The sequence below is a fragment of the Cynocephalus volans genome, chromosome 2, assembly GCF_027409185.1.
Source record: "Cynocephalus volans isolate mCynVol1 chromosome 2, mCynVol1.pri, whole genome shotgun sequence".
Classification (NCBI taxonomy): domain Eukaryota; kingdom Metazoa; phylum Chordata; class Mammalia; order Dermoptera; family Cynocephalidae; genus Cynocephalus; species Cynocephalus volans.
Window position 1 is genome coordinate 77,691,715 of NC_084461.1, and position 17,697 is coordinate 77,709,411.

Consider the following 17,697-nt stretch of genomic DNA (forward strand, 5'->3'; position numbering starts at 1 on the left):
TAGCATTGATAACCCTAGTTCATCTGGTCTGGCAGCCAACAAAAACTTTTTGTTTTGAAATTCCAGAACATGGGAAAGGCTATAATTTGGGGGATGATTAACTATACATTTTCATTATAAGTTTAAAAGATCATCAACCAATAACATTTTATTTTTTGAGATAAATAGCTTTACTTTTTATGTTGCTACTGATGTAGGTAAAAAGATGCATTTTTTGTCACTTTCATACATAAAATAGAATTTAGGGTGAATGAAAAGCCTGAATGGCATAGTAGAGAGTAACCCCAGGATTTCTGTGCACTTTAACGATGTCAACGTTTTGCCTGTTAGTGATTCTTATAGCTTGTTCTCCAGGGGCATGATGTGTGTTTTGGAAATCATATGGTTGGTGTCATTTGTTCAGCTCTTGAATGAGAAACCGTTTAGAGAGAAGCAAGAATAATTCACATGGTTGAAAACTAACAATTTTTATGTAACGTTTAATATACTTTCCAGATTCTTCGATATTATTAGACCTTGAATGCTACTTCTATCTATATCAATCTAATAAAACTGGTAAAAACTTATGTCTATTTTGACTACTTAATCTTTAGAGCTACCTAAAGAGTGATCAAGGTTGAAAGACATTGTACCTATACTTCATTACCTGTTCATACCATTGCTTTATTAGCTTTTCCTTCCCTATCTAAAATATATTATCTACCTTTGGAAAATATTTTTGTAAATGGAGACTAAAGGAGTCTCTCTATTTGCTCCTTGCAGTTAAGATTTTTTTATTTCTATGTAATTGTATTGAAACATAGTGACTTTTTACACTTTGGTTTCTTTGCAGATGTTTTAGTTTTTAAAGTTTTACCACTGTTTATGTTCCTTTAACAGGTACCAGAAAATGATGAAATATTTTTGATTCAACTGAAAAGTGTAGAAGGAGGAGCTGAGATCAACACCTCAAGGAATTCAGTTGAGATCATCATTAAGAAAAATGATAGTCCTGTGAGATTCCTTCAGAGTGTTTATTTGGTTCCTGAGGAAGACCACATACTCATAATTCCAGTGGTTCGTGGAAAGGATAACAATGGAAACCTGATTGGATGTGATGAATATGAAGTTTCAATCATTTATGCTGTTATAACTGGGAATTCAACAACACATGCCCACCAAAACTTAGACTTTATTGATCTTCAGCCAAATACAACTATTGTTTTTCCACCTTTTATTCATGAATATCACCTGAAATTTCAAATAATTGATGACACCATACCAGAGATTGCTGAATCATTTCATATTGTGTTACTAAAGGATACCTTACAGGGAGATGCTGTGCTAATAGGCCCTTCTGTGGTACAAGTCACCATTAAGGCAAATGACAAACCTTATGGAGTCCTCTCGTTCAGCAGTATCTTGTTTGAAAGGACAATTATAATTGATGAAGATACAGTATCAAGGTATGATTTATTTTAAACTTGTTTCTATAATTATTTTAATATATTATTCCAAAATTTAATTTTTGTGGTTTTGGACACAATGCTGAGCTGTTAGATTATTTGTCATTTTCTCTATCACAGTTTCACTCTTATTTTGAGTGTGATTTAATTATGCCAATGAGTACATATTGTGATAGTTTCTTACAACACAGCAACATATCTACTCCATTATACTAAAAACAATTATTCATTGTGATATGGATTCTGCTTTTATCGGTGTCTGGTGGCCAACTTGATATTGGAAAAGCCTGTCTAGGGAAATAGATTGTATTATGTGACTATGTATTTCTTTTTAAAAAAACTTTAGATTTGAAGAAATTACAGTGGTTAGAAACGGTGGCACCCATGGGAATGTTTCTGTGAACTGGGTGTTGACACGGAACAGCAGTGATCCCTCACCTGTGACAGCAGACATCAGACCAAGTTCTGGAGTTCTTCATTTTGCCCAAGGGCAGATGTTGGCATCAGTTCCTCTCATTGTTGTTAATGATGATCTTCCAGAAGAGGCAGAAGCTTATCTACTTCAACTTCTGCCTCATACCATACGAGGAGGTGCAGAAGTGAGCGAACCTGCGGAGGTAGATCTCTTGTTATGCTTTACTCTTGTGAATATTTGTGCTGTAGGAGAGGCAAAGAATTTCATCAGAAAAACCAAATTTATGTTTAGTTTGATGTGACAGGAAGAATACTGGCTTTGGAAATGATGGTTGTTTCTCTAGCTCAACATTGTCCCTTCTGAAAAGAAATATTTTACTCTTTAACACATTTCACAAACTATGATTTAGGAAAGTTTTCAAATCTATTTTTTTGCTCATCTTTACTTTACAGTGTATAAGAAGTGTTTATTTCTAGACATGATGTATAAATAAATATTGAAAATCAGAATAGCTGAGAAAATATAGAGTTTGGTAATCTCACAGGTGAGAATTCTGCACTTTAATATTTTATTCCTTTATCTGCAGCTTTTGTTCTACATTCAGGATAGTGATGATGTTTATGGCGTAATGTCATTTTTTCCTATGGAAAACCAGAAGATTGAAAGCAGCCCAGGAGAACGATATTTGTCCTTGAGTTTTAAAAGACTAGGAGGAACTAAAGGAGATGTGAGGATGCTTTATTCTGCACTTTATATTCCCACTGGAGCTGTGGACCCCTTGCGAGCAAAAGATGGCATCTTAAATATATCCAGGAAAAATAGCCTCATTTTTCCTGAATCTAAAACCCAACTCACTACAAAATTACCAATAAGAAATGATGCATTCCTTCAAAATGGGGCCCACTTCCTAGTACAGGTACTTTAATGATTAATCTCAATTTTGGTTAAACTGTATGTGTACTTACCTATGTGAGAGTTCACTAACTTATCTTGCCCTTGTTACTTTGCCCTCATTTATATTTTGAATTCTACTATTTGTTACTAAAAGTTATTCAGGGAGTACAAAGAGAAACTATGTCTGCTCCTAAGGTATATAAACATAAATAATACAAGGGTTCTACTGAAGTTAGTATTTTAATCAGGTGATATTAAAAGTATACTGGACATGAAATGCAAATCAGACTAATGGATGAATCATGGAGTAACTTACAAACTTTTGAGGAGAGCAGAAGAGAGAGATTCACCATTCTTTTGAGTTGATTTGGAAAAATGTGACACAGGAACGGGGTTTGTAGAATAAATATGCTTTTTATAATGGATACTGAGGGAAAGCATTTGAGAAATAAAAAAACAATGTGAAGAAAATTTGTAGATACTTTTAAGCGATATTCTCAAAAATCTATTTCTTTGTCTATTAACTGTTTATAGAATCTCTGGACTTTCAACTATTTAATAAGAAATCAGGGCTTCATAACATATCCTTCCATCTTATCTGTTTTATTTAACTTCTGTTAACCAAAACATTTTTATGGTCAAAGTTTAAAATATCTGCTGTTACTTATAGGCACTATTGTTACATTGCCATGCTTTTGGTATTGGTTGATTTAGAAAATTAGGAAGCAATGAAGGATGCTTATCAAATTTTGATTATGTAAATAAATTTAATACAGAATCAGGCAGTATGAATGGATCATTTAAAAAAAGTTAAAATCTGTCACCATAAATTTTGCCAACCGAAGTATATATCAAATGAAATGTCGTATTCCATTAATTTCTTTGAATCATGCCACATCTGAATTTGTTCATATTTTTGCCTAGACTTCATTTCATGATTTATTGTTGCTTTCTCTGGAGTTTCTAATTGTCTCCTTTCTATATGCCACCTTCACTCTACTGGCATCTTCCAGCTGTCTCACCGTACACGTTGAATGTTGAGTTAATCTGTACTAACTGCTTTCTACACTTGTTTTGTCTGGGACAGTTTTTACTAAACTGAATTTTTTTGATCTCTTGCCTTTCTGTTCTTGTATTATGTTTTAGTTTTGTTGTATGTATCTATCTTCAAATACTTATGCAGAAAGGGTACATGCAAGGCAAATTTTTGAATCTTTAGCAGCTGAAAATGTGAAATTTTACATACTCAAATTTTATATACTCATATATACTCTCTACCAAGTTAAACTTCGTAGAGGTCTCTAGATAAAATAAGGTCTCTTCAGAACTTGGAAGGTATTGTCTTTTAGCTTCCACAGTTGCTGATGAGAAATTTGAAGGGTAGGAAATGATTTATGTTTTAGGCAACCTATTCTTTATCTCTGAAAGCTTTTTACAGCTTCTCCTTGGTGCTCTGAGTTTCACAGGACTGTGCCCCACCTTGTTAGCACTTGGTGTGTTGTGAGCTTTTTCATTCTGAAGACTCTTGCCTTTTTTTAGCTGAGCCACCGCTCATGCTTGTGCTGTTTGTGCATTTCATGAGGACTCACTCTTGGCCAATGGACTTGTGGTTGAGCAGTTATGGGGCTGTAGGATTTGTCAGTATGCAGGGGATGCTTTTTTGTAATATGCCTACCCAGAAGGAGGCCTTTGCCATCTTCTCCAAAGTCTTTATCACTAGTGGCAGGAAATCCTGATTTTCATTATTATTATTATTTTGTTGTTGTGTCTCCTCCAAGTGGGGAAATTTTGATATGATGTGTGCTTCTGTCATGAGGATAACTTGTCTCTGGAGGACCCTTGAATTTTTCTTGGAATGATGGGTACGCAGAAGACAGCTTTATTCACAATTGTGTCTGTTTCCTCCTGTGGCTAGTGGAATGGTCTTGTGAGATGGCTGACTGGCCAGATGGCAGGGGATCTGGATCTGTGAAATGAATAACAGAAAACAGCCAAGCCCATGACCTGTACCCTGTTGAGCAGGAAGTTAACACAACTAGAATGGTGCCACCAGAACATATTTAGAGATATATTTAGAAATTAAGAAAACACTTTGTTTGGCTTTACCCAAAAACATGTCATAAACTTGTTTGCTTTTTAAAGTCAATTCTGTTAATGTGGAAATGCATACTAATTTTGCCAGTTCACACTTAGCGTAGCATTTCCCAAACTTGGAAGATTTCAAGTCTCTGGGATATAACTTGTTGAGTGGCATTTCAGATTTTTTTTTTTTTTTTTTTTTTTTAAAGATGACCGGTAAAGGGATCTTAACCCTTGACTTGGTGTTGTCAGCACCACACTCACCCAGTGAGCTAACCAGCCACCCTTATATAGGGATCTGAACCCGTGGCCTTGGTGTTATCAGCACCACACTCTCCCGAGTGAGCCATGGGCCAGCCTAGCATTTCAGAATTTAATGGAGATTATTTGTTTTGTTTTGCTTTTGGTGTCAGTGCTCTCATTTGTCTTTGTTGTTGGTGTACTCTGAATTCCGAACATTCTCATTAATATATATTTAAGGGTTTTTTTCCCTCATATATCAGTATTCAGTTCTCCCTTCTGTCTGTCATCCTGTATAGGCTGTGACTCACATGAGAACCAAATTATTAAAACAAATTGAATGAAGCAAGGATTTTACACAGTTGCTATTGCTTTCTTGGTGCCTGGTCATCCTGGCATTCCTGGAGTAGTTGCAGTGATATGATAGGAGTTTGAGAATTTATAATGCAAAAATGTTGTCTTTGGGTTATGGAGAACTCTTCTGTATCCATTTTTAGCTTTCTAATTTCTTTTCTCATGATGCCTCAAGAGAAGTTTTTACTGTGGATAGAGACCCCTGTCTCTGTGCTAATATCAGTAACCTCTATATTCAACTTTTAATGTCTTGAAAATATTCAATATCTCTATCAAAGTAGCTGCAGATAATTCCCATGCAAACAAATCTTTATTAAGAAACTTCTGTGAGTCAGATATTATCCTAGCTATTTTGCTTCAGTATTCTATGAACACAACAGAATTTACTTTTATGACACTTGAAAACTAAGGAAGAACTTGAATAAGGATGTAATATCTGATTTTTGGTGATCCTGGGTTAGAAAGATGTTTGCATCACTAATTATAAACTCAATTCTTAATGTATCTCTCTATTCAGTTAAAAAAAACAAAGGTTTTATGGTGCAGACAGTTAATTTAACAGTTGTTTAGGGAGGAAAAAGGCATTATTAGTCACTGACAAAATTCCTTGAGGTTCAGAACAGCTGTAGGCTCTGTAAGGCTGGCTGGAATAAGAAGGTCATGTGGTTTGTATAGTACATAATGGATGAGCAACTCAAGAATAGGAACCATAACACTCTGCATGGAAAGTTGAATGAAACTAAAGAAAGGAGAATCTGAGACATGAGCTCCTTATTCTTTAGTAACCCTCTCAGCTAAATACATTAGTCTGAGATACAACTTTTGGCAGGCATGGGTTACTAATGTGCTGTCCCAGTTCAAACTATCTGAAAGCAAAGAATGAGTGTTTATGAGTGAATGGAGCAGTTTGATTTAGCAGATGCTTAAGGAAACCAGACAGAAAAGGCCCATGTAAAATTAGCATTTCCTTTTTTATCAGTTCATTTCACAGACTTCTATATCTTCTTTATATTTTTCAAAAATATTATATCTAGAATTAATTCTATAACATTTTGATAAATGTAAGGAAGATACGACTTTTCTTCCTTTCTCTTTGAAAAGTTTTGAGTAAAAATATACTGTTTCTATCCTTGTTTTAAACGATATTATCAGTTTAGCTCTCTGTGAATATACAGGAATGGGAGTCTTCATTCACAAATTTGTGCTTATTCACACATAACCAGCATATTTCAGAAACATATTTGCCTCCAAGCAATGCCTGCCTTTATATTTACATACCATTCAAATATTTGTATTTCATTTATTCTTTGTGCTATTTTGTAAGATAAATACATATATATGTGTACATGTACATGTATTCCTTTTCTCTGGAAAGAATGACAATTAAGTGAATTTAACTATCTTTACATTTTATTTATCTTGCAAAGTAAAAACACTATGCTAAAGAATCACGTTTTATTTTACTTGGCTTAGTCTATATACCAATACTTGACAAAATTGGTCAATCTAATTGCTTTTTTTTTTTTCACTCAGGTGAATATTTACCAAATATGGAATTATTCATGTCTTTCTCTTGTATAAGATTTTCAAAGCAAAACATGTGACATTGGAAAAAGGCATTTACTTTTGCCATTTTAGGTGTTTATTGTTCATTACAAAGTATGAAATTATGTGGGAGATCAGTTCCAGTCCTGTCCACTTGTGGGAAATCAACTTAAATCCCATGTCTCTGCTGGTGGTTACTTAGAGGCATCATTTCAACACTACAGAGCCTAACAGAAGGTTCTATAGAGTGGGAGTTACATAATGTTTCATTAAGTTCAAAACTGTATTTTAACTTAAAATCCCTATGGTTTTGCTTACTATAATGGTTACTATTTCTATACTCCTCAAGTGAACACCATGTGGATCGATGAACTGGATTTTGAAGAGTTAGAACATGAGTATTTAAGATGTTGAAGGTTTGTGATATATCAGGATTCCTTTAGAGCTCAGTTTGTGTTGGAGGAATAAACTAACAAATATTCACAAAGCTGCTGCAGTTTTTGGACTATGTCTTACATGAGAGTACTTCAAAAAGTTCATGGAAAATGGATTTAAAAGATAATACGAATCTTTCCACGAACTTTTTGAAGATTCCTGATATTAAGAAAGTGCTGAGGAGGACACAGACCCACAAGAGCTCTACAGGCCTGTTGGGAAGTGACAGTCCGGAACACACAAAATGATGAGAAACAAGCAATCTGTGAAATTTATAATTAAGTTCTAAGTTCAAGGAGGGTAACAGTAGAAGCTCAGAGAGAGGAAGAATAAAGACTGGAGAATCCAAGGAAGTCTTCATGAAAGAGGAGAGAAATTTAGCTTGTCTTTAAGGGTGGGTACCTTTTGGACTTGTGAGATGATGAAGGGAGGGCATTTTAAATGAGGAGAGCACCATGAAAAGTTACTCTGGTGGTCATCTTAATTAATTATAGGAACACTATATGTTGTACATGCATTCCATTTCTCCGAGTGTAAAGATGCATCGAGTTACAATTGGAGTTCTAAACGGTCTTCTGATACTGGGTTTTGTCTGGCAGAGAAGGGGAGTGGGTGATTGATTGGAAGTGGATTGATCAGTGGAAGAGAGGAAGGAGATGTGGACAATTTCTGATATTTGGCTTTCAGGCCAAGGCAGTTTTATGTCAGCGGCAAGGAGGAAAAAGCAGATGGCGGAGCTAGTGATGGTGGTGGTGAGTGGGCATGGAGTAGAGGTAGCGATTTCTGTTTTAGACATTCTATCTGTAAAGTGACTGTGTGATATTTTTGTGCTGTCCAGTGGTGATTGGTTATAACAATTTGGAATTTGAGGGAGAAATCCAGAGATTATTAAGAAGAGGGCATGAAACTATAAGATAATGGGTTTAGGAAGAATCTTGGGGAATAATAGTTGAGGAACAGAAAGAGCTCAAGAAGCCAGTACAGGAGATTGAAAAGGGATGGTGAATGATGGAGGAGGAGAATGAAGTTGCCACACTATTGCTGACATTTACCCATATTTATATTTTGGTGTCCCTTGCTATTAAGGCTTTATTTATTTTAATTTAAAAATTTCTGTTCTATCAATTCTTATTGTTTTTGTTTATTTTAGTTGGAAACTGTGGAGTTGGTGAACATAATTCCCCCAATCCCACCTGTAAGTCCCCGATTTGGGAAGATTAGAAATATTTCTTTACTGGTTACTCCAGCCATTGCAAATGGAGAAATTGGCTTTACTAGCAATCTACCAATCATTTTGCATGAACCAGAAGGTTCTTCTGCTGAAGTGGTAAGTAGGCTCTTTCTTATTAATGGGGCCTAATGAGTTTGAGGTAATGTACAGATGCTGTTTTTTTAAGTAGGTTTAGCATTTAGAGTTAACAAATCTTAAGAAGCTTTACTATTTACCTCCAACCTTCAGTATGTCATTTTACGTAAGTAAGTGATGAGTGTGTGATTTTTCCATCATCTTTTGCTGTATTCAGCAGAATAAAATTAGAATTAATTGTTCATAGCAGGAGTAGGATATTTTGATGTGACTGCTTTCAGGTAATGCTATGACATTTGTCACAGTGATACCAGAACATAAACATTTTTATGTAATGGCTATGTCATGGTACCACAGGTGTTCTTGACCAACTCCATCTCTGAGTACTCTGTGTGCTTGCCTTGGGTAGGACTGAGGTGGCTGCCTTGGGTCCTGTGCTTGATAGTGGTAAAATTGTGGAATGCTGAATCTTAGGAATTTTTTATATATATGTAAATTTTTGCACATACACACACACATAAAAGCATATTCACATACATAACACCCCCCACCCCCACCTTGGCTAAATTTTTCCCAAGTCTTCATTTTCTAGGGGTAGCTCTGTCCTTCATCCTTACCATTCTCTGAGCCACAGTCTGTCCCTGAGATCCTCTCCAAGTCCCTCAAGCTTAGATTTGATTTAAATTGGCTTGGAGTTTAGATTGGGAATGAAGGGACTTGTTTTTGTTATCAAAGCCTCATGTCAAAATATGGTGACCACAATTTCCTTGGTTGGTCTATTAGATTCTATAAATGGGCAGAAAAGCTTTATTTTTCAAGATGGTTTTGGTTTTTTATATTTTTCTTAATATGCTGCTTCCTTCTAAAAACTAAAAAGTATTTAGTTTGTTCTTAAAGAGTGAACTGCTTTTATTTGTTTATCTTATAAAGCTATAAATTTGCCATTTCATATTTCTCCCTTGAGGGAAATTAGCTTTGAGGAAAAGTTTTGGGCTCCTTGGATCTGCATTCTTCCCCTCTTGAGAACAGCAGAAAAATTAGGAGTTTCCCTTTGTCCTCATTGTCCTGTATACAGCCTGGGCATACACACTCCCTCAGGGTGATTTAGGGTCCCAGACCTCTGTAAATTTTTTTTGTCTTTCCTGTGAATCTTACTTTGCTCACTAGTCTTGGTTTCTGACTGTTGCTAGCCAAAGCAGCAGAATGGTTAGTAGTGAACATATCTTGTCTTTTTCAAGATGAGCTATGTTAAAGGGCAAAGAAAAAAGAGGGTACCTCTTTTAGGAGCATAAGAAGAATAGCATATCTACCATTAAGTATTCATTTATGTTCTTTGTTTGAAAAAACTTCAGTCATGATTTTTAGTGATCCTTTTATTATATGTATTTAAAGTGTACTGCACTTGAACAAAACTACCAAATACAATTTGTTTCAGAATTATTATAATAACTTTCATTTATTTGGCTCGTACTATGGAGAGGCACTGCCGTAGATGCTTTACTTAAAGTATCTCTAATCTTCACCACAAACTTGCAAAATAAAGAATCATTAGCTTCATTCCACATAAGAAAATTGAGATCAGAGAGATTAAGTAACTAGCCAAGGGAACCCAGAGTTATGTTATGAGTATGCCATTTTATTTCTACTGCATTTATTGTACGGTTAGAAACAATGCCTTATTTTGCCCCCTGTCACTTTAGGATGCATTTGCATAATATATAATTTTACAGGTTTAATCATAAAATTTTATTTTTCAGTTAGTATATTGATATTAATTTAATTATTTTTTCAGAGAACCTGTGATGGAAATTTATTCTTTAGCAGTATTCTATGTTTTTCATGATTCTTTGGCTTTTAAAATATTTGTATTTTTTACTAAGACAAATCCTAGGTTAGACACATTTTTGGGTGAGAATAATTTTGGAGATAAATTTGATTAGAAAAAAATAAGCAGTTATAATGTAATTATAACTGAAAAATAGTTATGTATGAAATTATTTTCATGTTTAAAGAGAAAGCTTGTTGAATTATTTTTATGTTATTTAATAGTTTACTTCTCTGTATAGAATATATATATTCACATAATAATATGTGCACATACTAACTGCAAAACTTATGTAATTTGTAAGCATATGTTTTAGAAGAAATTGTTCTGTTTTTTCTTTTTATAAGGTATACATTCCCTTACATCGGGATGGAACTGATGGCCAGGCTACTGTCTATTGGAGTTTGAAGCCCTCTGGCTTTAATTCAAAAGCAGTTACTCTGGATGATATAGGTCCCTTTAATGGCTCTGTTTTGTTTTTATCTGGGCAAAGTGACACAACAATAAATATTACTCTCAAAGGTGATGACATACCGGAAATGAATGAAACTGTAACACTTTCTCTAGACAGGTAATAACCCATATAGGTAATGTCTACTAACAGTTATATATTAGAGTTCTAAATAATTTTGATTTTTGTTTTAATTCTTTTCTACATATAAAGTAAAAAAAAAAAATCAAGTAAATATTGTTATATGGGCCTTCAGACTTTTCTGTTATTTGTTGACAGCTCTGGTTTGACTATGAATATTATTCTCCTTTAGAGAACTTTTACTCTGCTAGTCATTGTGAAGAAGCATTACACAGAGAATTTATGGCAGGTCAGATAAATCTGCAGCATAGCTAATATGTTGCTATATTAAAAAAAATAGGCAGCAACAAATCTAAAATGTTAGGTTAAGCAAACAGCTCTGCTGGCTTCATTTTCAACAGGGCTAAGGATTAGAGTTTTTGTGAGTGAATAAAAAGAAAGCATTAATCTTCATATAATGAAATTCTCTTCTGTACATGGAATGTAAGCATTAAATAATACTAATTTTCCAGACAACCAAAAATTACACAACTGTAAGGTGTGTACCTTTTCAGTAGTAATAAGAATTTACTTAGCATTTTTGAGTGGGTATTTTATATTAAGAAAATATGACGACTTCAAAGACGTTTTTTTTTTCTTTCAGTAATTCAGAAAATCCTTTCAAAAACGAAAGAAAAAATACTGTGTTTAATTGATGTTAATGATTTTTTAAGATCAAAACCAAGTTTATCTACTACAGGTCTCTTTATGTTAAAGTTGATACATATTAGAGAAGGTTACTGTGACTTGAAGGCTTTGCACAAGTCACATTTAGAAACAGTGAAATTCACAGATAAATTCAAGAGATATTTTGTACTATATTATTCAGGACTGAAGTAGTGAAAATTATTTTATTTTTATATCCCTGGACCTCTCTATATTTTACTATCAGCCCCCTGTAGGTTTTTCCTTGTAGGTGATTTGTCTAAAAACATTTTAAAAAACTGATGAGTAGTTGCTTTTTTTGTTTTTATGTGAAAGAGAAATATATAATACGGAGAACAAATTATTCAGTGTTCACTGTTCATTTTGTTTGCTTTCTGAACCACATTATGTTTGCTTCCTTTCTTACATAAAAAGTAAAACAAAACAACAGAAAAACCAGCAAACAACATCGAAAACAACAGCAAAAATCAAATGACTTATGGTTTTAATATATATTTTAGATTAAATCTTAAGGAAAGGTATTTCATTTGATTAAAAACCAGTGAAATGTAATGAGATAAAAACTATTTTTTTTTTACTTATGTCCTTTTTTTTAAAATTAGGTTTGAGAACCTATTAAATCAGTAGACAATCTTTCTTAAAAAAAAAGCAACTATAGAATAATTAACATTGATTGTTAACCAAAGCTGTAGCAATCCATAGAAATTTTGTTAGCTCAGCTGAGAGTTTCTGCTCTCAACTAAATGTTTAAGAAACGATTTAAATTATACCTCCACAGATTTATGACTATTCTTTATATTCTTTCAAAATAATCATTTAAAAAATGTTATATAAACATTTGAAATTAAATATAATTTTTAAGTTTTTATTTGTTTGTTTTTTTACTTTTTTTCTCTCTCCTATGGGTGGAAACAATACAAAAGGAAGTACAAATTATAGGGTAGAAAATTACAGAAATTATTGGTTCTTTTCAAATTAAAGAATTTAGTTCAAATGTATATTAAAATATTTTAATTCAATTAGTAACTAGTGCGTACTTGCATTATCTCAATTGTGCATGAACGAGAATGAGCAAATTACATTTGTGTTCAAAGACATATTTGGTTAAATAAACGTAAGAATAAAATGTACAACTTAAAATAGCATATTTTATCAAAACCTTCCTCTTACTTTTACAAATATTTAACAAAACTTAAGTGAAAGAATGGATGAATGCTAATAGGTGTGATTACAATGAGTCACAATACAATATTGCAACAAAAAAATAATTAATACTTTATTATGGTACAGTTTACAATTTTCTCTTAATGTCAAATTCAGATTCCAATTCTCTATATTTCAACTAAATATGGGCAAAAGTTGCTCTGGTACTAAACATTTTATGGTGCTTTCAATATTATACTAGTTAAAAATACTATTGTTTAGCTTTTTCCAAATTAGAAAACAATTTTATTATGCCAGTTTATTTCAGAGTATTTTTGATATGTGTGATATATAACCCCATATTTATAAATGGTATATATGACTTTAAAAATGAGGCATAAGGGCTGTACATTTTGACATGTGCTTCTTTATTCAAGGATGTTTGAAAATGAAATACATTGGGGATTTGGAAAAGTGTTTCAATTTTCTGATCCAAAGTTGTATTTAGGTAATATTTGTCATAATTAAAAGATATGATGACATAGCTTCTTGAGTATATTGCTATGCAAATGATTAAAAGTATAAATTTCTCTGCTTTTGGGGTTTTGTTTTTTCTAACTCAAAGAACAACTGGCTTTAGATCTGAGGATGGAGGTTTTAATTTTTTTTCTAAACCTAATTAAAGCTACTAAGTAATTATATGTAGGGCTGAATGAAATTTGCTCAGCTGCTGCAGTTTTTGAGCATGTACAGTGCTTGGCAGGCATGACGCCTTGGAGGAGGCCAGGAAAGGAATGTCTTCAATGAGTCCTGACATGCTGGCTGCCCATGGGGTCATATTCCATAAGTGGGAACCGCCGAACCTCTTGCTAGCATTTGTCAATAGCAAAGAATCCAGTGGGCAGAGTTCCCATAAAGTGAACATGACTAGCTCTTGGAAAAAGAAGAAAGACTTTCTTCAGCTTATTTTTATCCTGCCATTCTATGTTTCTAGCAGTATTAGTGAGATTTTGGCAAATGGTGCCCCCACCTCTTTTTCCTCTCTCCCACACTTCTTTCTGTGTTGACAGGGTAGAAACTGAAAGGTTTGTGGTGTATTTTGGGTAAGTGTGCAAAATAATGCCTTGTTTTTGGTGATTCAACTTTTTGCTTTGCAAGTTATTTTATTGGACGAGGCTGCTCTTCTGCATGATCACAGGTCTTGAGAAATTTCGCTTGTCCACTTGGCTATGCATGCTTTGTGTGTAGTTTCATTTTCTAATGATAAGCGGAGCTTTATTTTTTGGTCCTAAGGCTTTTAAATTATAAATGCATTAAAATACTTGATAAAAAGTTTGAGAATTAGTGTAACAATGTTTTGAAGAACTTAAAATTTAACTTTTCTTATAGTTTATTCATAACCTAGAGAACAATTATTGTGCCTTACTTGTAAAATTCTTTCCCAGCATCTTTTATGAATCTTGTAGTTTGTTTAACGGAGAATTAGCAATCAACAATATTAACTTTTCCATTGGTTTTCTCAGTATGTCTAAGCAATTTCCTGCCTACATCTCAGTGTTGTATGCAGAACTTTTCAGAATTTGCATTTTACATAAGGGTAGAATATTTTAAGACAGTTTAAAAATAAAATTCATTTGTTTAATGCTCAGAATGGATTTTTATATTTTACATTCTGATCCAGTTTTTAAATCTTCTAGCTCATGTGAACATAGGAAGTTTTAATTTTTGAAGATATTGATATAAATGAAATATGAGAAATTTGCTATGAAAATCATGTGATTGCATTAACAATATAATAAATAATTCATATTATTTGAACTCTCTTTTCTGTGGCCACTAGCATGCTTGGTATTCATTGTAAGATTTCCAAAAGCTAGGGAAGGATGTTAATTCAGTGAGCTGTCTTCTGTATACTTCTACTTATTAATCATGGTTTCATTGTGATTTTGAGGTCGGATCATGAGTACTTATTGGTTCAATAGCAAGTGACATTTGGAAAGGTTTAGAGCAGCTTGCAGGATTGAGAATTCTTAAGAGCCTGCTGGCTTTTAAACCCTAAAAGCCTTCAGTGCAAGTCCCTTTGATCATTCTAATTATACACTGAATATAAAACCAGAAATTAAAAAAAATTTTAATATGTTCTTTTGAGATATATATTTAGAAATTATTATAACATGTCATGCATCTCAGATCCATTCAATTCCTTTTTTTCTTATATGTCCTACATTTTCTTTTATACCAAGAGAAAAAAAAGGCACAAGGTTAAAACTGAGGTGAATAAAAAGCATTTAAAAGCAAAAGTATACCTGAAATCTAATCATAATTGTGTTTATTTTTTATTAGTGCAGCTTGCTTTAGTCCATGCAGTTATCCAAATTTTACATATCCTTATTCAGCTAGTATAAGCTTATGTAACGAGTTTTTTTAAAAGAAATTCAAGTGCAAGTAAAAATTAAAATATGATTTTGTTTAAATATATTTCCTTACTACATGTTATAAATTAAGTTTTTCTAAAGTTGGAATCAAATCTCTAAATTTTGATACTTTATATAAATAAAACATTTATAACCTATGATTATTGTATTCTTGGTATGTATATACCATGTTTGGTTTAAGTCAAATAAAAAAAGCATATAATGAATTCAGAAATAGAAGTTCTCCATAACTGTTCTGACTAAAGCTGTTTTGATCTTAAGTGATTTTAGTTAACATAAATTCACTTTAATTACTAATTCCTAATAATTTTTTTTCCCCATTATCTGGAAGAGTTGTGAATATTGCCTTAGAAGCCTGCAAAATTCAGAAGACTATAGGTAGTGGGTACCTTTTTTCCTTTTGACCTCTCCAGGGCTAATGTGGAAAACCAAGTGCTGAAATCTGGATATACTAGCTGTGACTTAATTATTTTGGAAAATGATGATCCTGGGGGAGTTTTTGAATTTTCTCCTGATTCCAAAGGTCCCTACGTTATAGAGGTAAGTATGAAAGAAACTTTAATCCATTTGTGCTCATACCTTCAGAAAAATGATCTTGAAAGATTTGAACTTCTGTGGATTTTTTTTTTTTTAAAGGAAGGAGAATCTGTAGAGCTCCACATCATCCGGTCCAGGGGGGCTCTTGTTAAGCAGTTTCTACACTACCGAGTAGAACCAAGAGATAGCAACGAATTCTATGGAAATACGGGAGTGTTAGAGTTTAAGCCTGGGGAAAGGGAGATAGTGATCACCTTGCTAGCAAGATTGGATGGGATACCAGAGGTAAAGGATTCTATTTTTTCCCTTGTGCTTTTGTGGAAGGTTGATTGTATGTGGCATATTATGAATATAAACATTTTGAACATTGGCAAGGAGACATAGAAAGGAAGGGGGCAAGAAAGGATTGAGAAGTACTTATGTTTGGAAAAATAAAAACAAGCTTTAAAAACCTTGTTCAGAATAGAATAGTGTATTTTTGTCCTACATTAAGAAATACCAGACAACCTAAGACTTTCAGTGTGTGATCAGTTTTCATCTTTTAGCTTTATTTATGCTGAGCTTTATTTTATGTGACCTGTATTGACTGAAGTTTTAATGATGTGGTTCTGCTGTAAGATTACTTTTTTTTTTAAAGGAAATAAATGTAAGTTTTATACTACTGGAACTAGGTGTAGTTTCATTATGTTTATACAACAGTGCATGTGTAGCTTTTAAATTAACTTTATTTACTCTTATTAGTTTAAATGCCTAGATCACCAATGATAACGTCTAATCTTCTTACCATTTTAGAGTATTATCATTGTTTATTTTTGCTCTTTTTGGACAATGTATACTTATCTCTGGTATCTCTCTTACTTGATAGGAGCATGTTAAAAATTTTTTAGGAATAATATCGGCTCTTTTGTCCTTTCAGTGAGTTGTATGTTTCGAAAAATTGAATGTATTAATATTCTTGACTATATATGTTTTGTATTTGCTGTAAAAATGTCCTAATTTAATTTGTTCGTTTTAGCTGGATGAACACTATTGGGTGGTCCTCAGCAGCCATGGTGAATGGGAAAGCAAGTTGGGAAGTGCTACAGTTGTCAACATAACAATTCTAAAAAACGATGATCCTCATGGGATTATAGAATTTATTTCTGATGGTCTGATTGTGATGATAAATGAAAGCAAAGGAGATGATATATATAGAGGTAATTTATTCTGTCTAATATTCTATTTCTATTTACTGAAAAGAAAATATAATCAATTTTTAGTGTATTTCTTTATTAACTAGTTATTTTCAGTTGCCTATTTTGCCATAGAAACTACATATAGTGCAGAAATTGGTCTTTTCAAAAATCATATTCAGGATCACTGTTTTTATTTCTTACACAGTATTGTGATGACACCGATGACTTCAGTTATATTTTGATTTCAATTAACCATATGCAGAGCAACTTGAATACTCAAGAATGAGTTGAATCAAATCAGGAAAACTTTAGAACTGAGAGTTACTGCTAGGGCACTTTTGCAGTGACAGGAAATGAGAAATATTTTATTTTTAGAACCGTGTCTGTCTGGTGAGAAAATTGCTCCTGAGTATGCAGCTTCCTCTAACTGCCTTTAGCAGATATCCCTATACAACTTTATGGTAGGTGTACCTAAGAATCACTATTCTGTTTCCTATGCGGACTGACTTTTAAAATCCCAACCTGTGATAGAAAAGATTGAGTCCATATGTTTTATAAATTGTATACCTACAGAGGGAGGAATAGGCTAATTTTTTTTATATGTAACTTGGAGGCTGTGCCAAGCAAATAAT

The 17,697-nt window shown here is 33.1% G+C and overlaps 1 protein-coding gene across 1 annotated transcript in view; it reads left to right on the top strand.

Annotated features, from left to right (window-relative positions):
- The window catches only part of ADGRV1 (adhesion G protein-coupled receptor V1), a 548,065-nt gene that overhangs the window by 8,640 nt on the left and 521,728 nt on the right, over positions 1 to 17,697 (top strand). The window contains exons 6-13 of the mRNA XM_063086652.1: positions 880 to 1,445; positions 1,792 to 2,062; positions 2,447 to 2,776; positions 8,558 to 8,734; positions 10,886 to 11,109; positions 15,767 to 15,893; positions 15,990 to 16,175; positions 16,906 to 17,086. Coding sequence (XP_062942722.1) covers positions 880 to 1,445; positions 1,792 to 2,062; positions 2,447 to 2,776; positions 8,558 to 8,734; positions 10,886 to 11,109; positions 15,767 to 15,893; positions 15,990 to 16,175; positions 16,906 to 17,086 — 2,062 coding nt within the window. The remainder of the gene's footprint in view (positions 1 to 879; positions 1,446 to 1,791; positions 2,063 to 2,446; positions 2,777 to 8,557; positions 8,735 to 10,885; positions 11,110 to 15,766; positions 15,894 to 15,989; positions 16,176 to 16,905; positions 17,087 to 17,697) is intronic.